The sequence below is a fragment of the Parasteatoda tepidariorum genome, chromosome X1 (assembly GCF_043381705.1).
Source record: "Parasteatoda tepidariorum isolate YZ-2023 chromosome X1, CAS_Ptep_4.0, whole genome shotgun sequence".
NCBI lineage: Eukaryota > Metazoa > Arthropoda > Arachnida > Araneae > Theridiidae > Parasteatoda > Parasteatoda tepidariorum.
This window is the reverse complement of record NC_092214.1, coordinates 58,338,372-58,351,512: the sequence shown is the minus strand read 5'-3', so window position 1 is coordinate 58,351,512 and position 13,141 is coordinate 58,338,372. Positions and strand designations below refer to the sequence as shown.

At 27.0% G+C, this 13,141-nt stretch overlaps 1 protein-coding gene across 1 annotated transcript; it reads right to left on the bottom strand.

Annotated features, from left to right (window-relative positions):
• Positions 1 to 516: 516 nt before the first annotated feature.
• Positions 517 to 7,662, bottom strand: LOC107457485 (probable E3 ubiquitin-protein ligase makorin-1). Its single transcript, XM_016075652.3, has one exon. The coding sequence runs from the start codon at positions 7,401 to 7,403 to the stop codon at positions 6,090 to 6,092; it is 1,314 nt and encodes a 437-aa protein (XP_015931138.1). The 5' UTR covers positions 7,404 to 7,662; the 3' UTR covers positions 517 to 6,089.
• Between the last annotated feature and the right edge of the window lie 5,479 nt (positions 7,663 to 13,141).

Genomic DNA, 13,141 nt, shown 5'->3' with positions numbered 1-13,141 from the left:
CAGTCTCGAAATAAATAGTAAAAAAAAAAAAAAAAAAATACCTAGGAAATGGTATTTTATTTATATATGTCAGAATTTTAATGTCAAAATTTTTACAGGTTTTAAATATTAAAAAAACCGTTCAATGTATTTGGGGTTAGTTTCATTTAACATAATAAAAAACATGCAGTAAACAATACCCTATTAGTTTATATAACAATGTTTTTTGCCCAGATATATAAAAAACGAAATAATATAATAAGAGATAATAGAATATAAAATAAGAGATGGAAAAATAATAATGAAGAAATAAAGAATTTAAATAGAGAAAAGTTTTTTATTAAAGATTTGCAATTTTGGAATAATTTATTGTACTATAAAATGTCAACATTTGGTTTTGCCCTAGTGATCGCACCGTTTTTGTGAGCTGTGTATCATTGACAAACCGGCAATATCTTTACATTAATTGTTCAGTGTGATATCAATAAAAATGAATAATTGAGTAGTAGATACAGTTTTAATTAAACAAAAAGACAATTATGAAAAATGCAACTTTTTAATGCATTAATTTCCTTTTTACAATTTTCATATAAGCAGAACTATTTATATATATTACAATAAATTGTTTTAGGCATAACACGCCATTAGATAACTAGTTTAATAACAAAAGATCAGGAAATAAAATTATAAAGTTCATAACTTTCTATCTAATTCATTTTTAAAACTTCAAAATATTCATATATGACACAGAAAATTACATAATAATGTAAAGTAAAATATTTAAAATAAAACAAACTAATATTTACAAAACTAAATTTTAAGTAAAATACCATTTGCATTTAGTAATGGGAAAAGTTTTTAATCATGTTATGTAGCAGTATTAAAGGGCAAACTAATACAACATGAAAATAAGTAAAATGTTTGTACTTTACTTAAAATTTAAGTTAATACTCACTAATATTTCATGAACGTTTTTACATTTTTAGAATTTCTAAATTTTATAATTATTTAGCTTCACAGCAATTTGAAATATATTTAAAGTTTTTGGATGGAAATTGGACACTTTTTCCTATAAAAAGAATATAAAAATAAATTTTATAATAATCAAGACAGCATTGGATAAAATAAAAAATTTTCCACAACTATCAAATATATAGGTACAGTGATTCTGCTAGACTTAAAACAGGTCTTTAGGACCAAGGCCTTCCAACTATCTGGGTCCTTTATTAAAAGCAGGTCCCTATTTAAAATATAAATCTCTAAGGATATACATAATAAAGATATACGTAAAAAGAAAATATTCAATGATTATGAAAAAAAATGTGATTAGTAATAGTAATTGATTCAGTAATAGTTCAACCAAGAATTACAATCGAGATTTCTAGATAAATTTTCTTTAAAAAAAATCAAAGTCAAATGATCTTTACAAAAGATAAAAGAAACAAGATTCTTCTTGATATACAATTCATAGAATTAAATCATATTTAAAATAGTACTTTGCTAAGGGCAGGATAAAACTATTACTGAAAATTGAATAATATGCAACTTGTATGCAAATTTTTTTTGTTGAAAAATGAGCGAATAAGTCAGATATAGCATAAATTTAGATCAACAAATAATAAATGATCATGCTTCCATAAAAAAATATAATTGAATAACAGATTACTATTAAAATATTCACGAACACTGTCAAATGAATTTTCAATTATAGATTATTTATTCTAAATAAAGCTCTTAAGTTTGCAAAGATAAATGTCATTTTTTTTGGTTCACATTTTGGATGCTTTACAATATTTTGCCTAGGATTTACTATTATAACTTTAGTGTGAAAAATTAGTTTTTATTTCGTTCTTAAAAAATAGTTTTTTTTCAGATAATTGATCTTTAAACAGAATATTTAGTAAAATACAAATACACATAATTTTTCTATCAGTGGGCCTGGAAGAAAAAGGTTTATTCTAGACAAAATACCAACTCTGTTTGAAATAAAAACTAAATACTTAATTGTAACAATTGGTCCATCTGATAAATTTTGAGTGAACTTATTAGATTTGAAGGAGAATTTACTTTTTTCTTCTACTGACTGAACTTAGTATTCTTCAGTGACCGAACTTTTAGCTATAATCATAATTGTTTAAAATTTGTCTTCACACTTTCTGTATCTTGCATTAGTATTTATCTTTCTCATCCCCCCCCCCAATGCAGAAACCTCTATTGATCAACAATAACATGAGGAAAAAGACAGTCCTAAAAACAAATTAAAAGTAAAACAAAGAAAAACTATTCATTTAGTACAAATTTCAACCAAAAACGAATATTACATAAGAATACAGGAAAATAGCTTTAAATTGATTGATTGAAAAATATGCCTCTAAAAAATTCCATAACAGTAAAAATAAAGAGACAAAAAATTAAATTTTTAAAAAATTAAAAAATTCTATGAGAAACTAAATAAATTAGAACGTCAAATTTTTCGCTTCTTTAAAAAAAAAAAAAAATGAAGTGCAGAGAAAGATGAGGAAAAGAAATCAAAATATAAAAAAGGAAACAAAAAAAAAATGATTGTGATAGTTATCAGAGGATAAATTTTTCACCCAACCTTACAAAATAAATGAACATTAAAAAATTACAAAACTTTCACATTTGCTCTATAATTATGCTATCAATTGAAAGACAAAACAATGAATTTCAAATCAAGAAAAAGAATTATTTTCAATAGTCAATAACTTAATTAGGACTGATCAAACATTACAATTAGGAAAAGTACATAATTTGATGTATAGTTTCGATTTCTTCTTTTGTCATTAAAAATATATCTATTTTTTTAAGTTTGGTTGAATTTGACAGCGCAATTACAATAATAATTTGGTTCAATAATTTGTCTTTAAGTTGGTATTTCTTAAAAATTTTAATGGTGTAGAATTTTGTCTCAAGTCTCTATGCAGAATCTCTATAAGTGATATGTTTGAGAATTGTGATCAAAGATTGATTTCAAATTTTTGTCATTAAACATTCATATTAAACTTGAACACAATATTTTTTTAAAACATCTTTACCAAGACATATTATAGTGACTGAATTTTTCAAAGAAATTTACAGACCTTAATATAAAATATTACAATACATTTTTCTTATATAAATCAGCAGCAAGAATAGGCACCAGGTGAGAAATAAATATTAAAATTAATTAGAAAAAAAGAGGTATTCAACTACTCTTTTCCTCGCCTATGAAGAGATTTTTTCTTTTTAAAAAAATTAAGTCTTAAAATTTTGAAAAAGTTTTTTTTAATAATCCTTTCCTTATTAGTAAGCTGCTGCCTTAAAAAAAATACATGCATTTAAAAAGAAAAAATATCAATTGATTTTTTTGTTAATTTTTAAAGTTATATTTGTATAAAATTTCTTAAACAATTGCTGCATAAAACATTTGTTCTAAAAATGTTTCATGCAATATGCAAAAACAGGAACTATTTTTAAGTAGTTGGTGATACAGTTGCCTACTTTTTAAAGGTTAACTTTGCTCGTAAAACAAGCATATATATTTATAAAAAAATAGAAGAAAAAAAAGGTTATGTTATTAAAGCTGAGATAAAATAGAAATTAAGAATCAGATTGGAAGATTACATGTAGAATTTAGAAAATTCCTTGTACTAAGTTGAAAAACTATTTTATTTTATTTATTAGCTTATAGACGACACTTCGAATTTTTTGTCTGTAGCAACTTATGATTGTACTTCAGTATTAGTCTGTGTATAGTCAGAGGTATGTTAACTTCTATCTTGATTTTAAAACTAATAAGATTTTTTTTTTTTTTTTAAAGTTATAGAGCTAAATGGAATTTAAAATTCCATACCTGAGTATCATCATGAATTAGCTCAATTAATTTCAAGAAAATCTAAAACATACGTTTCAAATTACAAACAATTTTATTCTTAATTTAAATATTCTTTCAAAGCTATAGGAATGATATTTAATAAGATAGATACAAGGTTTCTAAAATACTTAAAGAGGAATCTTTGAATGAATTTATTTTTCAGTCTAAAGAATATTAAAAATTAAATTGCAATAAGTTCTGAAAAACCAATAGTACGAGTCAAAAATTTAATAGACTTAAGTGTAGGCGTCTATATAGTTACTTTTTCTAAGAATAATCTACCTTATCTAAAATATTTCAAATTATGCCTTGATCACTAGTAAAAATTAGCAGCAAAAAGACTCACTTGATCTACATATTCAGGTTAAATTTTCTTTAAATGGCACGCTTCGGACAATCTAATTTTAACAAATCTTTTTAAAAAAATGTCAGAGTACATAGCAGTTATTGTATATAGCACAGAGTTTGCATAGACATTGCATAGCAGAATATTGTGAAATTCAATTTTAATTTTTGTAACAATTATAGGTTCAAATATTGCATAGCACTTCCAATACTTCCATAGCATTGAAAACATTTACTAAGATAATCAACACAATTTTAACAACATAAAAGTTTCTAGAAACGCACACTTCATAATACCTAAAAAGTTTTTATAATTTAAGCTTCATTCAACATGTACAAAAAAAGTAAAATAATTATAAGAAACTAAAACTAATGCTTATACAAGTCATTCCACATTAAAATATGAAAAAAAGTTTGTTGATTTTGTTTTAATTTTCTTAAAAACGAAAATAAATTTATGATAAAATAAAGTTATTTTAAAATAAATTCTTATGAAGTGTTGTATAATGTGATTCAAAACTCTAAAACAAATATTTTCAATTCGGATGGACATTTAGTTCGTTCCAGAATTGCAAACATTAAAGAATAAAAAATTCAAATTTAAGATAGATACAGATAGCAGAATAAAAATCTATTAATCACAAAATAGTTGAACACACTAGATATGTAGAAGTTAATTTTGTACATTTATAACAGCATAAAAATGCAAATATCTACATAAGAAAAATATTTAAGAACAGCACATGTTAAAACAAAAGTTAACCAATTATTGAGTATTTATATATCACAACTTTTTGTTAATCCACTTATATGAATAAATATTGCAATGGTTTTTAAAAATGTAGCTATAAAAATAAAACTATAATATATATTTATATACTATACACTTATGATAAGGATACACTTCATAGTACTGAAACAATTTCATGTTTTATAGCCAAGTTAGAAGATGATTGAAATAATACAGATGATTAACAGAGATAAAACTTAACAAAATCTAATAACATTTTTAACATACATTGAAAAAATCTTAATACATTAATTAAGAAGATTTAATTCATTTTTATACACGCGTAAAAAAGCTATATGTAAAGTTATCACAAGACTATCACACACATTACAGATAGAGCACAGAAATTAAAAAAGCATTTAATGACATGATTGTATTAATGACTGTAATAATATTAAATATAAATCTAAAGAGTGTAGAAATTTTCAATAAAAACAAATGACCAGCGCAGTCTAGTATTACAAATAAAATATGAGTATATTTGCTAATAGTGGATCTTATTTTTTATAAAAACAATAAGACTGCTTAATCAATAAAGATATCTTAAAACCTAAAGTTTTACAATGAAAAAAATTAGAGTATATCAGCAAAATAATGCATTAAAAAATATAGAAGAGCTTCATCAAACGAGAAAATTTAAAATCTAAAGCTTTGCAATAAAAAAATATTTGTTACATATAATGAAATCTTCGCAGATTTGAAAAACCGGTTCCATAATTCCTGAATCAACATATTAAGATTGAAGACTAGTAAACAGTTTTCTAACATCAAAAAAGCAACCGAGCTTTGAAAACCAACATCAACAAAATGATTTTTTTTTTCAAAAAAAGAAAAAGGATGAAATTTTTTTTCAGAAGACAACTATACTTTGTGATTCTGTGTTCATTGATGTTCAGTACTAGATTATATATAATTCAGTTCACTAATAAACAACAACCAAATGACTCACGATTTTGAAAAGTTCAATTCACACTTGCATTAAAAACTCCTAACAAGAACTGAATTAGTATGCAAGAAATAAGCATTTAGTTGAATATAAGGCTTTCGAAAAGGTAAATCTAAATAAATAGCGCAATTTTCTAGAAAAGAGGTTAACAGAAATTAAAATGATTCGCTAATAAAGAAGTCTTCTTCGCTCGACTCGGATTCATGATCAGTATCATCAGACATAGCATAAACAAGTTCATCTAGATCCAAATGCATCAAAACACTTTGATCTCTTACTTCCAAGTAATCCCATAAGATTATTCTACCCATGAAATCTAATTCACCATCTTGATTTTGTCGGCGTCTTCTTGTTGGTAATGGTAAATCTACTTTTGTGCCATCAGGTTTGGCATGGAGATAGAAACATGCACCACCAAATGGACATGTTCCTTTACCTTGCTTGAAATATTTACAAGGTTTTTTGCTTAGTGCTACTTTATAGTCGGCAATTAATTTTTTCTTTTCGTCTTCTGTGTCAACCCAATACTGGCTAGGTGTGATAAAATCAGAAGACACTCTACATTCTGGACATGCACGGGTAACACCGGGATCTACTAAATGATCAACATGCTGTGCACTTTCAAAAGTCTTGACTCTTCTCCACTTTCTGATACAGGATAAACAAAACACATGATTGCATTTTTCAAGAATTCCAAAACGACGTTCTGCAACTGGATCTTTTTCCATTATAACATCCATACATATGCCACAGGTTTTATCCACACTACGTTGAATAGCAAATGATAATTCCATATCTTGTTCAAGTTCTTTTTCACAATATTCAATATGAAGCTTTCGTTGTCTCTCATCATATGGATTCAAGCAATATTTTCTACAAAGTTCACACAAATTTCCATGAATGCATGGACATTCATCATTATAAGGGCACTTACCCTCAAAGAAATGCATGCACAACTCCATATCCAATTTTTGAGGCTTTGATCTAATAACACAAACATTTGATTTCAAAGTATCGGCATAAGATTTGTTAGTCTTAGGCACAAATTCAGGTGCGTTTACCCAGTTTGGTGAATCTGGACTGCAAGGAGATGTTTTATCTTTTCTCATGGAGCTAAAACTTCGTAAATTACACTTAGCTGGAAAAGTATCGACTTTGTTTACATCGTGTTTGGGCGTTGATGGGCTATGATTTTCTGAACGTTGACGTGAAGGCCCAGCAGCCAGCTTATCATTACGCGATTTAGGTTTAGAATTAATATCCCCTTTAACAGTTGAATGCAAAAACCAGCAATTATCACCATACTTACAAATGCCCTTCAAAAAGAAACGACAGGCAACGTTTTTAAGATTACTACATGTGGCAGTATCATCGTGAGTATATTTGCATCTAGCACCATCTTGGCAAGAAGAATATAAATAAAATGGGCACACTATTCTACCTGTATTTACTGTTGTGCCTTCGGCCATTTCATAAAAATATTAAATCAATTTTATTGCTGCTACTTTTCATAACAAATAATATGCACAACGAGGAAATATATACACATACTACGTGATAATTCTGTTGTCTGATGAAACCACATCACGACCGAAAGAAGGCAATATTCCTCCGCAAGATCATATGATTGGCTGCTAATAACCTTCCGGGTAAAAAAACATCCTCTCTCAAAATTTTAATTGGAATATTTTGCGCAATTTCAGTGACCGTTTCCAATTGTTACATTACACGGAATTAAGTATAGAAGCTTCAAGAAGTTTTTCAAATATCAAATACATTTTAAAATATTAAAAGTGTAGAACTATATTTTTAATAAATAGTTTCGTTTCGTATTTTTGAAGTCGGGGAAAAATTATTTCCCTGTGTTTGCATTTTAAAATGTAGCAATCCTGATTTTTAAAAATCTTTTCCAGTATTTCTGTGATATAGTGCATATTGAAAAACAAAAATTTGTAGAAATAAACTTATTTTAATAAAAAAAATAATTAATTTCCTTCTTAGGAAACAAATTTTTCATTGATTCTACGAATAAGTCGAAAATCACATCTGGTAGTGTCATCTAGCGGTTTTATTTGAAAACAAATAGCTTAATTGTTTTCTTACTGTTTTTCTCGTTTCGATATAAATTTATATATTAAATATATAAAAGTTTCCATTTTCCTTTAAAAATATTTAATAAAAAAATAAATAAATAAAAGCAAGAAAGGAATGGGGAAAATAAAAACATTTCTTGAACTCTTAAAGGGAAAAAAATAATTCCTGCAATTAATACTGATTTGATTTTAATCTGGATGCAATAATTTAAAATTGTTTACTGGTTAACGAAAAAATATTATTCCAATATAAACAACAATATTAATCGTAATAACTATATTAAAATTCTTCTTACGCTATCATAGCTTCGTTTATACAGTAATTCAGGGGTAAAAAGTTAAAGAGTAATTCAATAATCAGAATTATTTTTTTCTTTTCAGTAACTCTACAATTTTTTTTTTTTTTTTTGTTAAAATAAAAGGCTGCATAGTCGGTCAAAAAAATCACGAAAAATATTTAAGCTTTCTAATTTTTTTTTTAACATGTTTCTCAAAATACACGAAAAGTAAGATTGAATTAGTTCAAAATTATTTGTTTTAAATTTTTTTTTTTCCTTTCAACTGCAGCATTTTTATGCATATAAATTTTTAAATCAATGCAAAAATTTTTAAAAAAAATGTAAGAAATAATCTTTTTTTTAGAAGAAAACTAATAAATAAAAAGCTAGTGTTCTGCAAAAATTACTTATTTTTACGACTTTATTTTTATTTCCAGAGGCAGACAGGATGAAAGGCAAGAATTATTCTCCCCATTCTTGCATCTACTCAAAAGTGCAGAACTCACCGTCAAAGGGGTAGGAAGAAGGGTGGGATATTAAATTTTTATTTTTATTTTTTAAATTCGATTTCCAGCAGTTTAAACAGCAATAATAATAATAAACAATAAAATAGTAAATTTCCTACCTTAATACAGACAATCTAAAATTATTCACCTTGTAATTTTCTTTCATTAATTGTTTGACAAAAAATGCGAAAAAGTTCCAAAAAAAGCAAACCCTATTTTTTTTAGTCCAATAAAATGAGGCCTTTTTTAAATTTTTTTTTTTTTTAAATATTGTATTGTGAAGTGATACTATAATTTCAATAAATATCTAAAAACATTTTGTAGTCTTTTGTTTATAATTTAAATAGGGCATCATTATTTTGTCCCGAAAACAAGAGAACTTCAGGATAAAGCAGTGGTACAAAATAGCCTTTGTGGAGAACTTTATGATAGTACTAACCTGCATTTGCGTTACATGGATAGGAAAATCACGAAAACCTCCCACGGATATTCTGACTTCAACGGGATTCTAACCCATGATCTGTTTACCACTGAGGATATTTTATGTCAGCACTGTGGTTAGTGGGGTTGGCCGGGAGCAGAATTCATTTAAATCAGTCACCTCTGGAATTCGAACCTGGGTACCTCATTGGGAGGCGAGGGCTCTATCTTCTCTGCCACCGTGGCTCAATAAGCTTATTTGAGGTCACCTCTGTGAACCATCAAGATACATGAAAATCCGATCTATAGATCAAAAGGGTATCCGTTTTCTTCGCCCGTATTGTACATGTCATGTATAGCTGCTACATAAAAAAAAAAAAAAAAAAAAACGTTTCTAGTACAAAAAATTTAACATTTCGTTCGCAAAAGCTTCCTTTTTTTAAAAAAGAAAAAAAAGTGGTAGCGCAAATGATTTATTTTTGGGATTAATTTTGCCGTAACAAGATATTTTTGTCAATATACTATACTATAGTATATTGACAAAAATATCAATATACTATAGTATAGCATATTGATATTCTATATACGTCAATATACTATAGTATAGTAGTATAGTAATATTGACGATACATTTCTAGTTGGATCTAGAGTCAAAGCAATAATGCTTTATTTAACATAAGGTGGTAGCTGGTAGAAAGAAATATCCACTTGCATAAGCAAATATATATTACCACTTTTTCATATATTGACCATTTTTTGTGATCCACCATTAATGGGCTAATTTTCAGACACATAACTAATAGATATATATTAGATATATAATTCGACCCTTTTAAATAAATAATTTTTTAACCATGATGTGAACCATGGGTGGAGCCAAATTTAGCCCGATAAGGAGTTAAATTTAGAATAACAAGAGGTTCGAAGATTTAAATTCAAACTATTTAAAGAAAAACGAATTTTAACTCTCATATTTTTATCACATCATTTCGTTTCATTAGAGATTCGCTCTTGAAAATTTAAAATCAATAATTTTGATATCAAAAACGTGCAGATTTAACTTAAAGCAAATAAAATAAATAAAAAATTGCATTTATTTGATATCAATGAATTTCGTGATACTCACATTGTGATTATGTCTAACATATTGCAAGCTAAAAATTATGTCTCTAAGCTTTTTTTTTATTTTTTAAAAGAAAAAAAAAACGTAGTTTTAGAACGTTAGTTTACCATCAATTCAAAAATATAATTGACATTAAATAATGATATTACAAAGAAACTTACAAGATAATAGTACTAACAGACGATTTTTTTTAAAATGAAATTTGAATTTTCGAAATTTTTGAGAGAAATCAATGTTAGTAAGAAACCAAGGTTTGCAAATGATAAAGGTTTGTAGGGCTTTTTTGTAAGTTCAAAAAGAATTAACACATTTTAAAAATTGTAATAACAATTTCGATTATTTACACTGACGTAATTTTTGTTAAAAAAAAAAAAAAAGGGGTACGCAATAGTTATATAAAGCATAATGTAAGGATTGAGGAATTTCAAAATGTCGATACTTAAATAAAGCAATACAGAGAATGAAATAAAAATGAATAAACAAAATAAAAAAAGATAAACAAAGTAGAAAATTGAATTGTAAACGATTGCGCTAAATGTGTGCTTTAAACTAATTTAGAAGATAATTGTACCTTCCAGTACGTTTAATCATGAATGAGCAGTAATTATATAAATAAAAAAAAAAAGAATTTAGTTTACAGACAAACAATATTTCATTATTGCTAAGGAGTACATATAATTCAAAAATCTTTCATTTGAATTATCCAAATGCCCTGTAAGTTTAAAAAAAAGAAGGAAAAAAAAGGACTATGTATAATGAATTTTTAGTTCTAAGTTTCTAAATTATTTAGAAGTTTAATTTCCAAAAAGATAATTACATCTTAGTTTAAATGGCCCACTCTCGGCAACTAGCCCAAACCTAATAAATTCAGTTTCATATTTAAGTACGGTCGATTTATAAGTTATAATTAAAACGATATAATGTGAAGTTAAGAGTTCAGTTCATGATTAACATTATAAATTGTAACTTTACTAGTACATCCTTCTCTTGCTGTCTACCTATTTTTAACCCTTTCGAACCTTATGGGACATACATATCCCATTAGACGTTCCAAGTAGACTGCTGGGCTACCATTTTAACACAGGGACCTATCAAGACAAATTCAGGCCCGAAGTCCACAAAATTTCCCGGGCCCCTAACAAAATATTTTGAATTTAAATTTCTGAATAGTAGTCCTAACAGTAAAAAGAATCTATTGAACTGCATGATTCAAGAAAAACATTCTAAAAAATTTTGAAAGCAGACAATTGAAGATTATTTTTTTAAGATTAAGTTTACGCATCTAAATATTAAAGCATATTATAAAATGTGTGAAAAAAAAAATAGTTTGGTGACCACAAACATGTGAAATCAGTGATTTTTGCTTAAAGTCACCGATTAGCTGAATTATTTTAAAGATTGTAGCCCTCAATCTACAGCTTTACATATTTGTTAAGAATAAGCTTTTAGTTCTTGTTGACAATAATCATTTATAAGAGACTTTGTGAATATGCACTCTCGTTGCATTTGTTTAAGCCGTTGGAGTAAAAATTGCACCAGTTAAAATTAAGCTGTACTTTCGAATTTGATAAGTGCAATGTTTACACGAGTTTGGTTTATCACAATATAAAGAAAATTTGAAATAAAAAAAATGCCTTTTTTGAGAAAAACTGTTTCTTTCTGTATTTTAAAAAAAAGTAATATTGTGGACTTTTTAACTAATTTTTGAGGCCCTCCAGAAAGTGTGGGCCCTAGGCCAGTGCCTATTGGGCCTAGGCGATAATCAGGTCCTTTTTTAACAGTAGATTTGCACATTACAGTGTTTTGAACTTCTCTTCTTTTATTAAAGTGGTGAGCATGACAGCATTTGTAAAACTGTCATGGTTGCATAGTTTCGAAGAAATCACATGTTTGTGAAGAGTTATGCATCTTTTTGTGAGAAAAATAAATGAAATAGAGCTAAGAAAAAGTGAGCGTCATAATAAAAGCATTATTTATATCCTTTTACGTTGCTTCGAATCATAATTTGCATGATTCTGAAAGTTTATCATACGGAAACAATAAAAACAACCTTATTTTTACGACTTGGGAAGTATATGTACTAGTAGTCTTTTTTCACGGGTTATTAATCACTCAAAAAGACTAATGGGATATCCATGTCCCAGCCAGTGAATATACAAGTGATATAATATACTCACTTATATATTCTTTGTCCCAGCGCCTAACTGCAAGAAGTGAATCTAGGTTTTAAAAAGACCTAAAGGTAATAGTATCAATGGTAACTGCTTCTCGCAACATTCTCAACTACGTTTAGATAATAGAAACTCTAGGTAATAGCTATAGCTGCTATTTCCGATTTTACTCACCTAGTTGTTTTATTTATAATTTTACTTTTCTTTCAATGAAACTGAACGAAATAAAAAAAATAAAGAACTTTCTTAATCATTACATTACATCAGTGTTTCCCAAACTTATGACTTTTGTGTACCCTTTCTAAATTTTTCGTTACTCTGTGTACCCCTAATAAAAAAAATTAATGCATTTTTTACTATAAATAATTTGCACAAAAGGTAAAAGTCACTACTGGCTGTTGACACCGCTGATTATTAATTGTTAACTCCGCAAAAAATAGCTATCAGAAAAATACGTAATCGTAAATTTTCATGGCTAGCTTTGTTTTTAAATAAAATTTTTTGAAATTTTCGTACTTCGCATAAAAACGCGTACCCCCGCTAAACTGCTCCCGTACCCCTGGGGGTACGCGTACCACACTTTGGGAAACACTGCATTACATTAACATTATCATAA

Excerpts from the sequence above, each read along its gene's own strand:
- LOC107457485 (XM_016075652.3), bottom strand. The coding sequence starts at position 7,403 with ATGGCCGAAGGCACAACAGTAAATACAGGTAGAATAGTGTGCCCATTT.